General features: G+C 42.5%; 1 protein-coding gene across 3 annotated transcripts in view; it reads left to right on the forward strand.

Moving 5' to 3' along the window:
* The window catches only part of DIS3L2 (DIS3 like 3'-5' exoribonuclease 2), a 212,993-nt gene that overhangs the window by 98,335 nt on the left and 94,114 nt on the right, over positions 1-20,544 (forward strand). For all 3 annotated transcript variants that reach the window (XM_065674360.1, XM_065674362.1, XM_065674361.1), the window contains exon 11: positions 13,214-13,293. In XM_065674360.1, the coding sequence (XP_065530432.1) occupies positions 13,214-13,293 (80 nt within the window). The remainder of the gene's footprint in view (positions 1-13,213; positions 13,294-20,544) is intronic.

The following is a 20,544-nucleotide window of genomic DNA, read 5'->3' on the forward strand; positions in this document are numbered from 1 at the left end:
TCCAAACCTTGTGGATTGCTTTGAAATCTTTTAGCTGATACAAGTCTCCGCACTGCCACTAGAGCACAGTTTTGCCATGGACACCTGCTTTTTAGCTCCCTGGGTTTATCTATTTGTAAAATTAGGCAAGTATTTCGTGGGTACTCCCAGCTTATTTGTTTGTAAAGAGCACCAGAAACTTTTAATGAAAAGCATTAGGCAAGTATTAGGTATTGGCGTTGCATACTGCAGTTGTATTTTATAGAGTGTATGAAATTTCATAAGGTATCAGAATAGTGTGGTTAAGGAAACTTCCCTTCCTGAGATGTTAAATGTGATAATACAGATAGGACCAGAGTCCTCATTTTATTATTCAGGTTGACTGGAATTGGTATTTTTTTCATTAGAAGTTTAAAAAGTGTTTGGTTTCTGCTTTTAGAGAAACACTGGAGCATTAGTGTCATAGAGACAAATTTTGATGGGTGCAAAGTTTCAACTGTTTTCTGGTCTTTTCCAATGTTTCAACATGTAATTTTCATTTCCTTGTTTGCTTTGCACTTATTATTTCAATGGTGTGGGACAAAATATAGCCCTTGAGCAGAAGAGGGATCAGGGCAAAGAAGGAAATGTAAATTTCGGAGATAGGTGCAGGAGACATGGGCTGGAAGAGGAGGCAATTTGAAGAGGTATAGCCAGGAATCTAAGAAACCCAAAAGCTATTTCTAAGACTCATTGCAAATGTTTCTAATTTCATTCATATCTTTTTGTTTCCTTTACTGCTTAACTGGGACAAGAAACTAAAGCCAGGAAAGTCCAATTATAGTGGGAAACAAAAACCTAAATATTGGAGAGAGAAAAAAGGATGTTCTTTGCAAAGCAGTTCTGCCTTTTGCTTGTCTCCCATTGTTGGTGTTACTGTGGAAAATATATAACATCACTCTTTTGGAAAGCACTAGAACCTGTTCAAGCAGAGATGGTTTATATAGTCTAACATGGAAGAACTTGAGGATATCTATTTCTTTACCATTTTTACTAATAATAAGTGAGCCTGTTGACCTCCGCTGGACTATTACAAATGTGAAACTTGGCACTCAAAATTGCTTGCTCTAAATTTTCCAGTTGCTTTCTCTTTTTCCATTTGATGTCATCCTGCCAACTGGTGATTTTATTATTATAAACAGGACATTGTATTCACTTTTAAGAAGAAATATGAAGCTGAAGGTAAAATTACAAACTGCAGTTTCTCAGCTGGCAAAATACAAAACAATGAGCTAAAAATACTGAGCAGAGAAAAGGTGCTGCAGCAAGAAACTCTGAAATGTCTACAAGATGGATGTGGTCTGAGGAGCAGAAACTGACTGACTTCAGCCGAGCAGCCCTGAACTCCTGAGAATCACCAAATGGTTCAGGTTGCAAGGCTCCTCTGGATCCCCTTGCTCAAAGCAGGGTCAACTAGAGCAGGCTGCTTGAGGTCTGTGTCCATTTGGGGTTTCGATAGCTCCAAAGATGGGGGATTCCACATCCCTTCTTAGGAATGCCTGCTGGGGTTGTTACCCTTACAATAGAAACATGGGCGTTTTTTACCTTTAAATGAATTCTGTTGATGGATACAACTGAGAAGAGTCTGGCTCTGTCTTCTTTACTCCCTATCATAAGGTATATTTTCACATTGATAAGATCTGTCTGCATGAGCCTTCTGTTCTCGAAGCTGCTCTGCCACAGCTCTCTGCCTCTCCTGTAGGTTGGATGCTCCAATTCAACAATTGTTGATGTCTTCCTGCTACTAGGAAGCCCAGAATGGGATGCAGGACTCCAGCTGTGGTCTCACCAGTGCCAAGTAAAGGGGAAGGATTGAAGTACTGCATTTTTTGACCTGCTGGCAACACTCTTCCTAATGCAGCCCAGGAGGCTGTTGACCACCTTTGCTGCAGTGGCATGTTGTTGGTTCATGTTCAACTTGTCCAGCTGTTTTCCAGCTAGCTGGTCTCCAGGCTGTACTGGTGCATGGGGTAATTCCTCCCCATATGCAGGACTTTGCTTTTCCCTTTGAGTTTCATGAGATTCCCTTCAGCCCATTTCTCTGCTGAGGGCCCTCTGAATGGCAGCATAACTGTTCAATGTTCCCACATTGCTAAAGGGCCTGGAGGGCATCAGACCGGCAGACAGTGAGGATCCACTGCATTGGCAGGAGACAGTTAATGCTCACTTGCTTCCCTTGTAGGGCAGAGTTAATGCACTTTGTTCTTGCAGGCAAAAAGCTCTAATTGCATCTTGGTATTTCAGCATGTGACCTTAATTGCAGCTGACCTAAAGCTATCAAAGTTGTTGAAGGCTAAATTGTAATTTTGGCTGCCCATTCAGAAATGTAGCATCCTTCCTTTGGTTGATAAGGGAGAAAAAGTGGAGGTGCTGTGTCTTTGGGTCCACTGTGGAGGTAAGTTCCGTAGCACTGTCTGTGAGTGGGAAGCATTGGCAGCAGGACAGTACCTGCACTGCAGTTCTGCCGACTGTTCAGCACCAACTTTCTTGAGGAGTGTTGCAGCTGGTAACAGGGATTAGCAGTGTTTATAGTAAAGGTTTAACAGCATGCTCTTTGCTGTAGATGCCTGCGGGCATTATTGACTGATAAAATTAGAGGTGATGGTAAAAATGGCAACTTTGAGCTGTGCAAGGGGTGTTGGAGGAAAGCAGTTAGCCTCTGAAACAGATGTCTTTTCAAGGCAGGTGGACAATTTCAGTTAGAAATGAGTGCAAGTCAGATAAAACATCATAAAATAGATTGTTTCCTGGAGATTTTCCACTACAAAAAGTTGGTGTTAAGTAGAGCAAGACTTACTCAGCTATAATAGGATATGTAAAAATGCTCTGGTTTCTGATGGAAACTGAGAAATTACTTGTTTAGCAAATGTATAAGCAACATTGCTACAGACCTGACTGTTGTCTTGGCATGGAGTGGAGACACAAACAGAGCCAGATTATGATCTCTGCCCTCTCACTGAGCTGTTCTGTGACTAATTTAATGTTCTCCGTAGGGAGATACAAGGCATACAAAGGATTACTCAGTAGTGTGTAAGGATATCAGGTCAAGTCCCAACAGAATTGGTTCCAGAAGACGGTGATGGTGGCTGTATCTGCTCTGGGTCCTTCTGCTGTCCAGACAGTCTGGGGAATGGTACTCTTCTTGGTGAAGAGAATTTTGCATCCTCACCCATTAGCTGAGTAAGTAAAATTCTGAATAAATATGGTGCTGCTGTCAGAGTGATTGTGATTCAGCTCCTTGCTTCTGGTTGGCTTCTTCGGGTCCTCCTCTGTGTTTTCATAACATTTTCTACTACACTATAGCTACAGCAGCTGTAGTGACATTTCTACAAAATGATGCATGGTCTTTGCTCTCAGATGCTGTTGTTACCAGTGGCTGGTGTACATAGACACGCTGGCAACTTCACTGATGTTTTTCCTTACAGGAAGGCACGTGTGGTCATTGGAAGTGCAGCTTCAAGTGGAATTGGTAGTGTGTAGTTGGACAGGATTATTGTGTTCAGATCTTTGAAGCTTGCTTAGTTAAGAATCTCTTTAGTTGTGGAAAACAGTAATAACTTTTGTGACTAGTTTGTTATACATACAGTCTTTTTCCTGTCTGGCTGCCTATTTTAGGAGAAAAATAACAGAGGGAGATGAAGATAAAATCTTAAATCAGTTTGAGAGCAAGTCAATTTTTTACTGGATTCCACTAGATCACAAAGTGGGCTTTTGCTGAGCAGAAGAAAGTGCCTGATCATCTCATGTTTATGTATGTTAAGCGGGCCCAGTTCAGGTGTGCCAAATACTGCCTCTTGCCTTAATATCACAGTACTTTGCTGGTTCTCCTTTCTTGCTAGAGAGGCATGATGGTAGATGGGAGATGAAGGATCCAAGTCCTGGTGTCAGCCCAGGTATCTGTCTCTGATACTGTAGATGAAGAAACCTGTAGTTTCTTCAGTAGGTGTGATGGGCTGACCCTGGCTAGTCACCAGTGCCCACCAAAGACACTCTATCACTCTCCTCCTCGGCTGGGCAGGCGATAGAAAATATAACAAATGGCTCATGGGTCAGGATAAGGCCAGAGAGGGGTCACTCAGCAATTACTGTCAGGCAAAACAGACTCAACTTGGGCAAATTAGTTTATTACCAATCAAATCAGAGTAGGATAATGAGAAATAAAATCTTAAATGCAAATCTTAGATACAAATCTTAAATACACCTTCTACCCTTCCCTTCCTTCTTCTCAGGCTCAACTTTACACCTGATTTTCTCTACCTCCTACCCTCCAGCGGCGCATGGGGACAGGAATGATGGTTGCAGTCAGTTCACCACATGTTGTCTCTGCTGCTCCTTCCTCCTCAGGGTTGGACTCCTCACACTCTTCCACTGCCCAGAGGGGGGTCTCTCCCATGGCAGACAGTTCTTTACAAGCTTCTCCAATGTGAGTCCTTCCCATGGGCTGCAGTTCTTCACAAACTGCTCCAGCGTGTGTCCTTCAAGAACAGACTGCTCCAGTGTGGGTCCCCTATGACGTCAAAAGTCCTGCAGCACACCTGCTCCAGTGTGGGCTTAATGGGGCCACAGGTCATGTCAGGAGCCTGCTGCAGCATGTGATTCCCACAGGGTCACAGCCTTCTTTGGGCATTCCCCTGCTCCACTGTGGGGTCTGCCATGCAGCAGCCTGTGTCACCGTGGTCTGCACTATGAGCTGCAGGGGAATCTCTGCTCTGGCACTAAGAGCACCTCCTCCCATCCTGCACTGACCTTAGTGTCTGCAGGGCTGTTTCTTTCATATATTGTCACTCTTCCCTCCAGCTACAATTGCTCCTGCACAGGAATATCCCACACTTCTTGAATATTTTATCCCAGAGGTGCTACCACTGTCACAGGCTCGACCTTGGCCAGCAGTGAGTCTGTCTTGGAGCGAACTGGCAGTTTCTCAACACTACCCCTGTAGTGTGTTGTCCTGTCCACGCAACCCCAAACCTTGCCACACAAATCCAATACAGTAGGTAATGCAGTATATCCCCACTGGGGAATTTCTGCCTGATCACTGATCACTAGGTTGGGCTGGTTGTTGCAAGGAACAACATTTTCCTTGTGGCTTCAGTCTGATGAAGTGGTCTGAAGCATGCTTTGACCCTGTCCATCTGCCCTGATGGTTTTTGATGATTGGATCTTTGTTCCCAGGTTATCCTCGCTTTCTATCTCAGATCCTCACTCTCTAAAAAGAAAAAAAACCCACCATAATATAGATGGCACACATGCAGGTGTATGAGGCAGGGTTGTACTGAAGGTATTACACCATGGATTAGAAGTGGGGTGGTCTGGAAAAAACTAATACAAATAATTCTGGGAGGTGAGGGATTGATTTACAAGGAAGGATTAACTGTTCAATGTGAATTTGCCAACACTGAAACTAGAAGTTTGTGAGAGGTAGTAGTTGATAGTTAAAATATGTGGACCAAAACAAAAAAAAATGAGAATCATCTAAGGTGGTGGGAGCATAGAAGGGGGTGTTATGAGGACAAATACGGTAAAACAAGGAGGAAACCTTCCTGTCCAACCTAAATAGACTGTAACTTAGACTAAAGTAAGTACTGGAAACTCCATCACTAAAGATGCTTAATGCTATACTGGAGAAAGTCCTTGTGAATGTATTTTCGTGAGTAGTCCGGCCTTGACCTATGTGGGTTGGATGACCTAATGTCTCTTCCATTTCTAGCTCTGTGCATCTATGACTAAAGTAGTTTATACAATGCAAGCACATTTTCAATTACACTCCACCTTTTAGTGTGGGATGGTGGTGCAGAGACCTCATTATATTTGTGGCACAATTACAGCATGGCTTGTAGGAAATACTGCTGGTACTTGGTCTCTCAGGGACTTTGATCTTGTTTATATATGTTAGCTTTTCAGGCCATTTAGGTATGTTACAAGACTGCAGCGCTCTCCCCGCCCCCACCTGCATCTTTCTTCTTACTCAGAGGTCATAAACATATAGAGGGAATAATTGATTCTGGTTCGGCAACCCAGTGAGCAGTCCTTGGTAAAAATGTACATGTTTTTTGTTGTAGATTTGTAATACATCTGGAGTCATTGTAAGATGTTCTCTTGGACCAAGGTCTGTTTTCTGAACCAGAACAGGACATCAGCTAAAACATAAACACAGAGAAATTAAAGAGAACAGTACTGGCTTGATGTAGAAAGTTGGGTTTTCAATGCACACTGGATTTTTGTGGAGCTTAAAACGATCAGTGTTTGAAGGGGGGGCAGTTTTTGCTTCCAATTATTTTATAATTTTGGTTCATTTTGAACTTCACGCACCATGAAAAGGGAGATTTCTTACATGTCAAGTATCTTTGTTGGCGTGTTACAGGGCATTTGGGGTGCCGTTAAGAGATTTGTCAGGGTACTTCTATTGCAGGCGTATTTTAAAAATATATTCCTTTTAAGAATCTGTTTTGGAAGCAGCCACTCTGGGTTTTTAACTAAAATCTGCCAGCGTCAAGTGTGACAAATGTGGTAGACACTACATGTAATAGATGTCTCTAGGGGTGGGATGTTGAAGTCTCAAAAATGTTCAGGCACTGATTGTTCTCTGAAATTTCTCTCACAGAAAGAGTACTTCATCCCTATTTGAGTGATGGACATCAGTGGAATTGGTCCCGTGCTTACTGGCACTTTATAACAAACCTGCTCAGACAGTGTGGTTGAGCTGGGTTTACTTGTGATTGAAGAACGAGATTGATTTTTGTGGTTGCCATAACAATTGGGCTGTTGTGTGAAAACATGTTAGTAGCATTCACTGGAGTGAGGTGACTGCTCTAGGATGCCTGTTCCCAAATTAAAACAACTGTTTCTAGCTCTGAGAAATGATGCCTGCTTAACTTCTGCAGGATGGTGCTCAGCAGGGTCTTGGAAATGACCTGAAGAACTTAAAGATTCTGAAGTGCCTTTGGTGTGCTTAATTTTAAAATGTCAGCTTTGAGCAGGAGTTAATAAAAGTAAACTTGAAGGCTGAGTTTTCACTCCCACTAGGCTATTGTGTGTACTCACAAAGTGGAGAGAACAGGACAATCTAGGGAGTCCCTCGAAGAACGTAAATACATTCAAGTGTCTAGACATGCAGTCAGTCGTACTGTAAATGTCTTAGCACTGACATACTCAAGTTTAAAAGAAGGCTTGCACTGCCTAAACTGTAATAGACAAAATTATGTTCATTACTGTCACACCTCTAGCCGCAGCAGTCTGATCTTCGGAAATAGGCTAATACTTCTGCAAAACATTTAGTTTGGCGCTTCAAGAGCTGCTGGATGACTGGAGGGACTGTGTGCTCTGAGCACTGAGCATGGGACGGGGTAGGATGGTCAGCATGTGGGTAGCCATTCTGCTGCTTGAATCTTCAGTTGTGCAGTGTTTGTGTGGTGGGAATTCACAGGCAGGTTTCAGCCACCTTTTTCAGGCTAGTGGGTGCTGTGGCTTCCTGTGTGCTCTTTGTTTTCTTTTGCAGTCTGAAAGTTGCTCTTCAGAGAAAGTTGGGACTTCCTGGTCCTGGATCCTGAATAGCTTGTTCATACCTGGTTCTTCAGAACTCTGCCTCTTGCAAACGGTCACTTTAGCTGTAAAGACAATGTCTTGCTTCACTGAGGGTTTTCTGATGCTCTACTTGGTACATGCAGTTCACTGACCTGTTCTTTCACAGTTGATGGTGTTTGTTAAAAGTGGTGAAAATCTGGGCTCTGTGTCTCCGCTGGCAAGTTGACTCATCTGCATGCTGCTGACTGGGAAGGATATCCAGTCATGTTAGGAGGATCTGCATGGCTGCAAGATGCTGCTTTGTCTACTGTGTACACACTGGTGCTTTTCTCCAGTAGTAGCACCATGCTGCTTTTACAGACAATCGCGGTGGTAACAAGCAAATTTTGCCCAGCAACTGGCCATGACAGCAGCCTTGCCTCTAATACAGCCTGAGTCCCTGGTTTACAAATGCTATGCTTCATCTTGATTCAAGTGGCTTTCCACTTGAGTGAAGATGGAGCCCTGACCACTGGAACTTGTAATCTTGTTTCGTTGGTGTTTATAATTTATGGCTAAACTAACTGATACTGAATGCTGAACGGTTTATCTGGCAAAAATGGATATATTGTACCTCACTTTGCAGCACAAACTGTACAGTATTTTCTCTGTTGATTCTTGCATTACATATTTGCACAAAGAAAAACAAACTGCTGTTGCAGTCCTGTGGTCTGCAAACGTTTTAATTACCATGTTGGTAATTCCAGCTCACCAGCAGACTACTTATCTTAACTCTACTGCTGCACTAACCATTAATTCTAGGTCCTGTTAAAGGTAAAAAGACTAACTGCTCTGCAGATATGCTTGTCTGCTTTAATTAGTCTTCTGTAAGCTGTGCAAAGAGAAACTACACTTAATTAGCTTTCCTTAAATTAGGATTGATATACCAGCCTGTATATGTTGACACTGCTGTTACTGTCTAATAAACTAAGTGCTTTATTCTGCAGTTTTTTCCCTAGGTGGTTGATTTACAAGACGGCAGGCAGAGCCAGTGTGCAAGCTTTGGCTTTAGTAGTGCTCTTGTCAGGGCCTTGGGGCTAGAGGTGGCTGGGTCGGTGCTCCTGGCAGGGTATGGGCAGGCTGTGTGGCACATGGTTTCATGACTCTTGTTTGCAGAGCCACCATGCTTTGTTCCGCCAACCCTCCAAAGCTCTTGCAGGCATTGCCTCACTCTCATGCATGAAACCTCTGGCCATGAGGAGGAAGGAGGAAAGACTTTTTTCTTCTATGGCAGCAACTCCATGCCAGAGCAAGTCCACCTCTGCAAACCTGCATTAAACATAAGTTTTGGACAAAGAGGCTCCTGTAAAAAGTGCACGTTTCCACACTGAAATGTTCGGTTTTGATCAGTGCTGGGGGTTTCTTAAAGGAACATGTTTATCTCTAGTTCTTCCCAGTATGAAGACCAGAAAATCTCTTAACTCTCTGTGTGTGTCTATCTCCTAAACCATTTTCCTTTAACCAAGTTGTGTGTATGTTGGAACAAGTGGACCTGGAACATCTCATTACTTTTATAAAGTGTGTTTTGACAATTTGAAATGAATAAAACAGGTTTTTATTAGGTGTAATGACAATGAGAGATGGCTCCTTTGGGACTTTTAAAGAAGGGGGAGAGCTGAATGATGAAGCTCTTTGACCCACAAGGTCACTTTGGCAGCCCTGCAGAAGCTGGATACAGCTGCCAATTTGTATTTACCTGTGGTCAATGCAAATGTGCTTGCATGTAGCTGGGCTATTTCCTTGTGAGTAAGCAATGTCTTTGTTAGCAGGTGCATAAAAAGTACTGTTGCCTTGAGGTTTAGTCATGCAACCCAGTGAAGGCTAGTTTTGTTATCGGTTACCCAATACAGTTATGGTCAGAAATGTGGTCTGATCTCTCTGAGATTCCTTGTGCCATGGCCTTTGGGGTATTGTGCAGCCAGACCTTATGGTCAGGGGAGGAATTTGAATGGCTCCTTCCTCTTGACAGGGTACACTTTCCACATAGCTTGAAGCAATGTTATTTCTTCACCCAGATGGTTTTTGTCAGCTGCCTTCAGGGTCCTCTCTGGGGATTTGTACAGGAGTGGCTGGTGTAGGTGCCAAGGGAGGGAAAGGAATGGTTTGCCCACACCCAGCTTTTCCTCCCCTTGCTTGTCATTCTTGTCATTGTCGTGTGCTGATTCTCTCTGGGACGAGAGGTGGCTCTCTGCAGTGTGTGGGAGATAAAAGGTGACACTGGTGGGGCTGGAGGAAAAGCTGAAGGAGACAGACGGGAGCATGCCTTCCTTGGAGACCTTGCCCTGAAGGAGCATGTGTGGGGTGCTGCCCTCAGGCTCAGTGCTGCAGTCACATCACTTGGTGGATTGTTTTCTTTCCCACGTGCCAGCTCTGGTTCCTATAGCCATCTGAAACTTCTCCAGTAATAAAACCTGAAAACTAGAAATATAATTCATCACACTTAATAACACAGTTACTGGTGAGCGGAATTTGCTTGCAAAACTTCAGCAAGGTGTAGTCCTGTGTGCCAGGATTACCTCACTGCTATGAACTTTGAGCTCTGTTTGCAGATCGGCTTCTCTTGTCCCGTCGACTACCTGGCCATCGGCTCTGCAACACTTCTGCGAAGTCCTTATGCCAAGGAGAATCATTCCTTGTGTTACTTGCTCAGTGACTTTCTTACCTCACCTTGCTGTCTGTGCCCAGAATAAACTGCCTGTGACAAGCTACAAGTCCAAGTCCCCTGAGTAGTTTCAAAGGAGAAGCAGATCTGAGCCTAGTGGTAAAACATATTCCAGCTGTGCTGCACATAGAAGTGCTGGTGAGAAATGCTAAATCAGTATTTGTCTGGACCCCTCTTCAGCTTTGCATCTGTGAGTTTAAGTATCTCAGATGGCATATTGTATCTGTGCCTGCAGTTTGCATGCTAAGAGACTGCTCGGAGCCTGGCCAACAGGTCCCGAAGGGCAGCAGGCTGTGCACAGCACATTTCCTGGGGAGGCTGGGGCTGCCCTGCCAGCTCCACAGCAACTGGGGCCACCACTGACTTCTGCAGTAGATTTGACTGGCCAAATACATCTCACCAAAGCAGCCTGTTAGTTGCTACCGTTGTATAAATGTGTTCAGAATTTGGCTCCCATGTATTTATGCTCACTTCTTTCCAGGGCAGACTGCAAATATGCACTTTGTTGAAACCAATCTGCTAATTTTTAAACTGCCTGGAGGTATGATTCACAATGGGTGGCAGATGCTTGTGGTTGCAGGCCCCGAGCATCTGGGATAAGCTATCTATTCCCCAGACACAGGAACCCACATTCTCTTTGAAGAAGCTTTTAAACCTTTTTCTTGCTCGTCAGATAAAGTAAGCTATAAATGTCCATTCAGTGCTGTTTGCTCTTTTAAATTAAGGAACTTAAAGGAATATTTACTTTATGTGGCCAGTGTGGTGAGAGTCACAATACCAAGATGCTGTTAACCCTGCACGTTAGCAGGATCTGGTGTATCAATGCATGCAAATTGGCGCATATGCATGTCCCCATACTGCATGTAGTATAGGTGTCTCTGTATCTGCATGCACACAGCTCCCGAAGTTGCACAGTACATTGGAGTGGAATTCCATCCTCTAGGTAGAGTGTTAAGGATTAGGTATTTATGAAAGTAAAGTTGCTTGCAAGCATTTAAAAATTGATTGATTCCCAGTACTGAATAGTTAGGCACAACGGATCAAAGTCCTGGCATAGCTGAGAAGATTTTATATCTTTCAGTGCCATAGTCTCTCATTTGTTTAGATGCATGGGAAGGATCAGGAGCTAGCGTGTGTCTGGGAGTTAAGGCAGCTTTGCTGTCCAATCTGAAAAGTAGCATATTCTAAAAGATTTTCAAAGTCTCAGAAGGTAATGGAGTGCTTTATTGACTTTTATGTCTTTGAAAATCTCTATTTAGTGTGCCTGGTGGAATTATATAAATACATGCTGCCAGCTTCCTGACACCAACAGATACCACCCAGAGCATCTAAGTACTGAAGTGGAAGGCCTGCGAAGATGGAGACATTGATCTCACTGTGCGAACACCCATGCAGAAAGACTATGACTTGCTAATTCCACGTGATACTTGCTCCTTTAAAAGTTCACAGTAATTTTTCCCCTCTCACCTCTCCTACCCCAGGAGTATACCGGTCATTACACTGTAAGAAAAATAATGTGTGTTTTCACTGTTCATCTCTAGAAGGGAGTTGCCACAGGTTTTCTGTGGCAGTGAGAATAGAAGCAAAGGTGGTCTGCTCTCTTCCTTGGCAGCCTCAGCCTATACCATTGTGCTTGGGAATCTTTTAACTAAGGAGGGTCAAACTTACTGAAAAGGTTAAGATAAAAGCAAGATAAACCAGCAAACCTGTCCCTTTACTGTCTTCACTACTCTTCAGCTCCAGCCCCACATTCCACACATTGCTTGAGTGACCGCTGCTTTAGTCCAGGGGCCTGGGCAAGAAGTTGCTGTAGGGCAGCCCAGGATGAAAGGCAGTCCTTTAGCAAGTTTAAGAAGTTCTGTTGCATGTTCCAGGTTTTGGGTCTCGCTGGTGCCAGGCTGTACTGTATTAAAAATGATGATTCTTGAGTCAGATGCTCTATTTTGTGTCATCTGAGTGGCCTCAGAGCATATCCATGGTCTGTCTTGGTATGTTCCTGGTGTTCCTGCCACCTGTTGCTGTGGGACATATGTAAATAAGCCTTCCAGGACAGGGCTGCATCTTCTAGGTACTACTTGTATCAGTAGTACCAGCACAGCGTACGCGAAAGGGTGTTGAGCTTTTCCTAAGCACTGAGTTGGTTTGCTAGATCTATTTAGCTGATTTGGAGCTTGCTTTCTGTAACTTTCAAGTGTTTCCTATTGAACTTGTTTTTCCCCTTGGTGCACAATAGGCAATGTAGATGTTATAAAGTACTGCACCTCTTGGGTGTCCTTACTGAGCCAAAAACTCACCCTCAATTCTGCTATAATTCAGTTTGGTTTGTAAATGTTTCACTGCCTCTGCTCTGTGCTAGCTGTGCTTGTGAAGTTTCAGATGCTGCGATATCTACTCTTATGCATGAAGATGCAGGTTATTTGTGTTCTGTTTAACTTTGCAATTAAGAACAATCTATTTTTACTCTAGCTATAAGATACCAAGACTTCTTCCCCACCTGCTTCTTTGGAGTGAACTTGATGGGCTAAAATGTTTAGTTTTTGTGGAAGAAACAGAAGATCAGTAATGAGCTGAAAGCTATTAAAAGCAAGCAGCTAAACCAAAAAGAAAAAATAGAAAAAACCCCAAACAACCCACCCCAAAACAAACAAACAAGAAAACAAAACCTGCCCAAAACCCCAAACCAAACAAAAAAAAAAAAACCCAAAACCCCAAGGAGATTCACTTGTTTAAACCTTTTTTTTGTTTTGTTTTGGTTTGTTTGTTTCTTGTTTGGGGTTTGTTGGGTGGTTTTTTTTTTTTTTTTTTAGGAGATTAGATTTAGACTTTCAGGTGAGATTGGAAGATGTTTCAACAGACAGAGTCTTTTGAAAACGTTGTTGTTGTTGTCGGGATGTCTCTGATGGTCTCTGTGTTTTGGTACCTTCGTCACGACTGAAAGATAAATTTTCCTTTTTTTCTTTTTCCCCTGGATAGGAAAGAATGCATTTTCACCATTGACCCATCAACTGCCAAAGATCTTGATGATGCTTTGTCCTGTAAACAACTCCCTGACGGTATGAGATACATTTTACAAAATACTTCTCAGTGTTTATGTTCAGCCCTTGGCACGTTTGTGTATTTAATTTGTCATGAAGTATTCTTTACCAAATATGAGTGGAGTAATAAACTAGTTTTCCTCTTGTTTTAATTGCCTGTTTTCAGAAATCTTATAGCAGATACCTTCAAGCTGCACTCTGAAGTAGTCTCAGCATCAGGAAGTGCAGAACCATAGTGCTTTGCATAATCAGAGCTGTAGTTTGATCAGATCTTGGCTGTTTCCTGTCATCATGAGAGTTACAGCTGGATAGCTGATCTGCCACTCTTGCAGACTGAAGTCTAGTGAAACTTTGACCTTGCATACACAGTTCCTGGATAAAGGAATCCAGGTTTTGAAGGTCACTAGCTGAATTGCTTTTTGGTGTTTATGGGATGCTGGGAACTGTCAGATGAGCAGAGTGTGCCTTATAAGTTGCGATATTCTTCTCATAGCCTTTTAAGCTTTCTGTTCTGCCTTATTTGTACTTCTGCTATGCCATAAGCTAACAGAACAGAAAGTAAAGCTCCAGAAGCCAAATCTTGATGATTCTGACTTAAGGAACTTCCCTCTTGTAAGCTTACTTTGCCATCCAAGGTCTGCTTGTTTAGTTTGATGAGATTCAGGCTTGGTTAGAAATACTGCATGATTTGATTAGTCTATCCACCACTAATAAAGAAGATAAAGTGATTTTAATTCTGGATTTTCTTGCTCTTCTGAATCATCACAATATATTGATACCAAAGACATCATTCCCTTTTCTTCGTTGATTTCTTTCTGTGCAATGTGGCCAATTAATTGTCATGTCATTTAGACCCAGGTACGGAATACTATTACAGGGCTATAAAACTGATAAAATCAGAGATGAAAGAAAATTCGAGGCAAATAAAATTATACTGTACAATAGCAGTTTTGGGGCAAGATCAAGGAAAAATCGCTGTTCTATTTCACAGAAAATTTAAACAGTCTTTTTGAGAGATCCTAAACTGAACTCTGTTCTCTCTCTTTCCACTTTGTCATCTGAATAGCTGTAGATTTATGACAGTGTTGTGATCCCACAGCCCCTCAGATCTAAGGTGTTGAAACTCTGGCTTCTGAGCCTTTAGTGCACACATACGCCTGGGTTTTAGATCCTGCCATCAGGAAACCATTCACTGAGCTGTTTTTTGTGCATATGTCCACAGTTTTCTGTTACCCATAAGCCACTGGGAGAAAGTGTTCAAGGAAAATATCTGTTTGAACAAGAATTTTTCTTTCCCAGAAAGTCTGCAAAGCCTTTGCAAGTCTGTCATACTTGGTACTTGATATATCTGCTGGTCAGGGGTGTGGCTGCACTTTGAAGTCTGCCTTGTCTCTCCAACCCCAGCTGCAGAAAATGCCGTATGAGGCCTCTTGAGCCAATATATAAGGAAGGGGATGTACCAGTGCAGAAGCGATCCTCTACTTGTACAGCCAAGAGGGTTCTAAGTGTTACTAGGACGATACTTGATTAAGGGAGCTCTGATGCAGAGGAGTGTGGATGCAGCACTGTCATATGCTCTGATCAAGTCTCTTTGGATCACATCCTTCTTGTGCAATCCACCTGAAGGAGAAAAAAAAAATAGAAATTTTTTTACAAGTTGCCTTCTGAGTGGACTTCATTCATGTGCTTCGCCAGTTTTCTCTGTTTTGTTGCTTTTGCTTTTTTGCTCTTCTTTGTACAGGCATGAGGCAGAGGGAGCTGTCTGCATTCGGGGGAGAAAGCAAACACCCAGGCTTTCTTGGCCTGATTACTTCTGACTTGTCCTTCTCCTAGGGGCTGTGTTAGGCCTGTGCTGGCTTCCTGGAGCCTCCAGATGAAGGTTTTTCCCTGCCCTTCCCTGATCTTCTATGAAAGCTAAGGAATATATGGAAGGATCATGTAAAAGCAGTGCTTTTAAGGATTGTCTCTACCTGTATTTAACAGAGGAGCTGGTGCAGTTCTCTTTCCCAATATACTCTGTTATTTCAAAAGTGATCTCTGCTGCACTTACCAGAGTGGACAGAGGATTCATCTGCGGTCAAAGGTAATACTTCCCTCTCCCCAGAAAACCAGGCAGCTGGGAAAGAAAGGTAAAATGAATCAGATTACAGGGTCACTGCATAGAGGAGGTTTGCAAAGCTCAGTTTTTCAAATAGAACAAAAGTGGAAGATGCAGGATGCTTTCTCCTCTTTCAGTTCCCCAAAATAAACTTCACCAGTGTGTCTTAGAAGAGACATGAAAAAACTAGGGAAGAGTAGGGGACAGGGCACAGCTGTCTTCCTGAGAATAAAAGTAAATATTTGCTTGGCTTGGATCTAAAATTTAGAGAATGGGCAATCCATTGTGGATGTAGTACTTTTGAAAGTTTCACATCCTTCACAGGGTCATTGTGAACACTCCACTTTCCTGCAGACAAGCCTTAGAGAAGAAGATCCAAGAGGCAGATGAGTGAATGAACCTGCTGGTGGCACTCCCAGTCCAAAGGCTTTTGTTCACCCCCATATATCATTTTCATGAACCATTAAGTGGGAACCTGCTCACAGCAGCCCTTTGTGTGCTGGATCTCTGCCTTTTGGTTAGAGCTGTGCATCCTCCAATGGGCTTGTTCCACTCTGGACTCCACTCAATGAGAAGATACTCTCAGCTGGACCCTTCCTTCAGAGTGATCTTATCTGTGCCTGTCCTGGGCATCATGCACTCTGCATCTCCTTTCAGCCTCCTATCTGCCATGAGAGTGGTGCCTGCACTCCATCACAGCATTGACTTAGTTTTAAGCCAAAGAGAGTCACCCACTGGAAAAGCCAGCTTTGATGGTGGTGAATGTCCTAGGGGACGGGGTTTTAAATCAGTGTGGAAAGAACCACTACGGAAACACCCTTTCTTTTATTTTTAAATCCGTGGTCTTTATTCTGAGGAGACCTTTTGACTCAGAAGGAAGTACAGATAGGAAACCAGGTCCTGATTGTCTTCAGTGCAGTTATGATCAGTCAGGGAGGGAGCTGGGGAGCTGTATGGGAGCAAGCAGCATAAAAAGACTGCAGGAAATCCCTCTGCATCCTTCAAGCAGGCATGGCAGCTGGCTGGCCAGCTCAGTGTGGGTCGCCAAGCAGATAGGGGAAGGAAATCTTGGCATTTTATCTGTGCTGCAGTGTTTAAAACATGAGAACTCTGAAGCAGCAATGTCCACTCTGGTAGCTGGAATCATCTCCATTTTAAAGGCTCCTCATGTCTTGCAAGGAGATATTTGCAGAATGATTTGATTAGTCTAAGCAACTAAGAACAGTACTGATGGACTCTTGTTCATTGTCTTCCCAGTGTGCTGCTGTTTGAGGCACAAACTTGATCCAGCATTTCATGCACCTTTTCCTCTGCCACTGGTGGTTCAGTATTGAAATATTAGATTCCAGATGTTAAATATTTCAAATACTTGCTGATCTGAAGAACCCAATCAAAACATTATTTTGTGAGACTTCTATAAAGGATATCTGTTTCATATGCAGTTGGTAATATAAGCTATATCATGTGCCCCTTTCTAAGGTGTCACCTCAGGAATACAGCTGCCAAGCTTCTTGCCCAAGAGGCAAGGTGCTAGATCCTCAACCAAGGTATGAGTATCACATAGTGTCTGTTCCTAGCAGGGTAAAGTACCAGAAATGTGTGTATTTGTATTACTTGACATACGTGCTCTTCATTGCAGTCCTTATTTTGCATCCAGATTAGCATTTAGAGACAGTTCCATCAACCTGTTCCCGAGCAGGACTGGGCTCTGTCTAGCTGGGGAGACTCTTCAGCTTCCAGCACTGGGGACTTCAGCCCTGAGACCTATTCTTTGCAGTTCGCAGGAGACATTTGGGTCCATCTTGTGTCACAAATTTTTTGGCACATTTTCTTGCATGCAAAGTGCATGCAAGAAAATCTCTGTGGATTCATTACTTTTTTAGCCCACTGTGAGCTGATAGCCTTATGCAGTGTTTTTCAGGTGCAGCTCACTGACTATAGGGAAGGGAAAACCTCTGCTATAGCACTACTTACATTACTGTTTGCAGGGCCGTGATATATGGCTGGCAAAAACAGAGGTATAAATCTATCAGCATATGTGAATTTTTTTATATGTGAAATTTTTTATATCTGTACTTGGAATTAATTTTTTTCAAGGATTTGTGAATTTAAAAAGGTCTAAAACCAGTGCTGGGAGTCATGTGGGTTCATTTCTTTTTGTTCACTTGCTTGCAAAGCTATGGCCCTTCCCAACACTTCAGTGTTAAGGACAGCCCCTATGGGAACCTCAGTCTTGTGTTTTATAGAGCCTCTTTATATATTTTGGAGGTACCCTGAGGATTTTTGGCTTTAAAAGTTGCTATGCTAGTTGCAGTTATTATGACAAAGAGTTGTTTCAGAGGTTAAGAGCTTATCCAGGGCTGGCAAGGCTGCATCTCTCATGAGGGCAAAGTTATGTTAAGAGTTAACACAGCTTTTATTCCAAATGTAAATGTGGTTACAAGAAATTGTTATTTTTTCCATCTTGTTTTGCCCATATGTAAAATGCTTAAAAAAAACCCCACCGAAAACACCCAACATGAACAAACCACATATCTGGCATCCTAATGATGTCGGATCTCCAAAAATCAACAAAGAATGCAGAACTCAATTCAGAAAATGTCTCTCTGTTGGTGTATAGCACCCGTAATAACTATAAGAAAAAAGAAACTGGTTGTTGCCCACGCTTCTGCTATCAGACAGCTAAATCAGTGCATTTCAGAAGAATTTTGAGGATTAAATTGTCTGTGTCCTTAAACATTCATTGCTAATTTATTCAAGACTGACAGTTCCTTTGTCTTGAAGGGTCTCAAACAACAAGCACAAAGGGATAACGGACTCTCTTAGCACCTTTGCTTCGTTTTAAAACTTCTCATTTTAACTCTTATCAGTTCTGTTTGCTGGATAGAGGACTCACCTATGCTATGTCCTCAGTAAAAGCTAGGAAGGAATTTTTTGTAGAAGTAGTACACAAATCTGTCATGAAGAACTAGCCTGTAGCACAGTGTCACTAGCAAAGGAAGCATGGAATGGTTGTGGGAATAGCCGTTTTTTTAGTGGAGCTTGCAGTAGGATATTGCAGCAGTTGGAAACATTTCAGGGATATATGTCTTAAGTAGGCCAGTCTGGTTTTGAGAGGATTTTATATTGGAGTCTGCTTTTGATTAATGGTTGCGCTCCTCGTTATTGTTTAATGATAGCAGTAGGGAGGTAAGCTTGCTGTTCACATTTGTAAGTGTATATTTTAAAAGAGATCAACTCCAATAAAGAAGGAAAGAAGGGTTATTTATGTAACAGCTTCAGAAATATGAACAAACTGTACTACTTTTAGATGACTCGGCATAATCTTGGAGTAAAAGATAGATCTGGACTGCACCTAGTTTCAACAGCCTTTGTAGAGCTGTTTCAGGGTAGCTTGAGGTTTTAAGCAAGTTCATTTCAGTCAATGCTCTTTTGTGATCCTTTCTGCACGTCTTCTAGTAGATGACTGCAGCCAGGAACATGCAACAGAGCTGTTCTTGGTTTGTACAGATGTCGCAGACTTTTGCAGGAAACAGCTGTACCGCCTTCAAGCCTGAATGTTTTCACCCAGAGTACAGATGTTTAAAGATTTATTCCAGTCTCATCATGTAAGAGCATGCCAGGTGACCTGTGTGTCCCAGTGGCACCAGGCAGTTTCCCACACTTGCCAAATGTCTTCTGGGAATTATCCGCAAGTGGTGTTCATATTTCTGGTAATGTACACAACTGATGCAGTTGTATTTGAAAGCTGCTTACTGGTAGGAAAGGAAATTTGACATCTATAAAGGCAGGCAGTTCCATCTAGTGATATGTCAGCCTGTGATGGGAAAGGAAGCAACAGAAACGATTGGGGTGCATTTCTGAGGGGCTGTCTTACCCTTGTGCAGGTCTTTCAGTGCTGATTCCTAAGCAGGACTTTGGGCCATACAGAAGCCAGAGCTTCTGTACATCCATTTATGTGTGTATATTGATGACTTACATGGTTCTCGCTGTCCTTTCATTCCTGTATCTGCATAAGCTTTAACAAAGTAATTCAAGTTTAAGTAATTTAAATCTTTCTCTATGAGGAATTGTACTGTAGAACAGAAATATATTCTACAGGCTGTTTGCCCTGTTTCTTGTGTCCTTAGTGGCATTGTTTGTCTACATTTTGGAGTGAGGTCATATAGGGATACATTCATTGAATCAGATCGGTGTTTACCTGATGACCTAAGCAAATGAGACTACTGCAGTGTGCTGCTCCCTGTTTTTTCCCTTCCCTTAAAATCTGTTCAGCCTGTTCGTGAATTTAAATCAAATATGCCTAAGGGAAATAGAATAAAAACCTCAAACACATTGTGTTTCTGTGTCATGAAAATGGGATATAAGCAAAGAGAGCTTCTCTTAGTGACCCAAATCTGTGAAGAGTACAGTAAGGTCTTTTATGTTAGCAGGCACCAGTTAGTACACTGTGAGCTGCAGTTTTTGGAAACAGATCTGCAGAGAGTGAGGACTTACATCTCTTTTCAAGGAGGCAATTTCACACATTCTGTCAAATGTTGGTAAAATTATTCCTTGTCTACTGCAGGTCTACAGGCACTGAGGCTGCTTTACTTAAACCTTGTGGACCTCCTTATTAGACCTCCCCTACTGCATGAGTTCCCATATCTTGTGCTTGAATAACACCTGTAGAGCCCTGGTAGCCACAAGATCTTTGTGCCATCTCAGATGACCGCCCAGATTTCCTCTCCTTCCGTCCTTGTTCTTTCCTGACGTAGGTTGCAAACGCTGGTGGTGTTTTAATTTTGCAAAATTGTGTGCGGTTACATTTTGGTTTTTAAGACATAAATATTCTTCTATAGGTTGAAATTTGTTCTACCAGCATATGGTACAGGACCTTTCAGCTAATCTGTTTGGTTCCTGCAGTGCAGAGTACAGAAAGAGTCTGTAACTGGAGTCATGCCAGGGTGACTTGCTTAAGATAAACACTGAAGAATGGACTAGTGTTGAATCAAAAGTTACATTATGAAATTACTATGCTTCCTTCTTTTTAAGATGTTTAAGATGAACCAGACTTGGAGAGAAAATAGCAGATACTCCACATTGATATATAAGTCAAATGTAAAAATCCCATAAACTGCAATTTACCTGAATTTATTGCAGGAGTCAAATAGGGGGAAAATAAAGACGAC

This window comes from Lathamus discolor, chromosome 3 (genome assembly GCF_037157495.1).
Source record: "Lathamus discolor isolate bLatDis1 chromosome 3, bLatDis1.hap1, whole genome shotgun sequence".
NCBI lineage: Eukaryota > Metazoa > Chordata > Aves > Psittaciformes > Psittacidae > Lathamus > Lathamus discolor.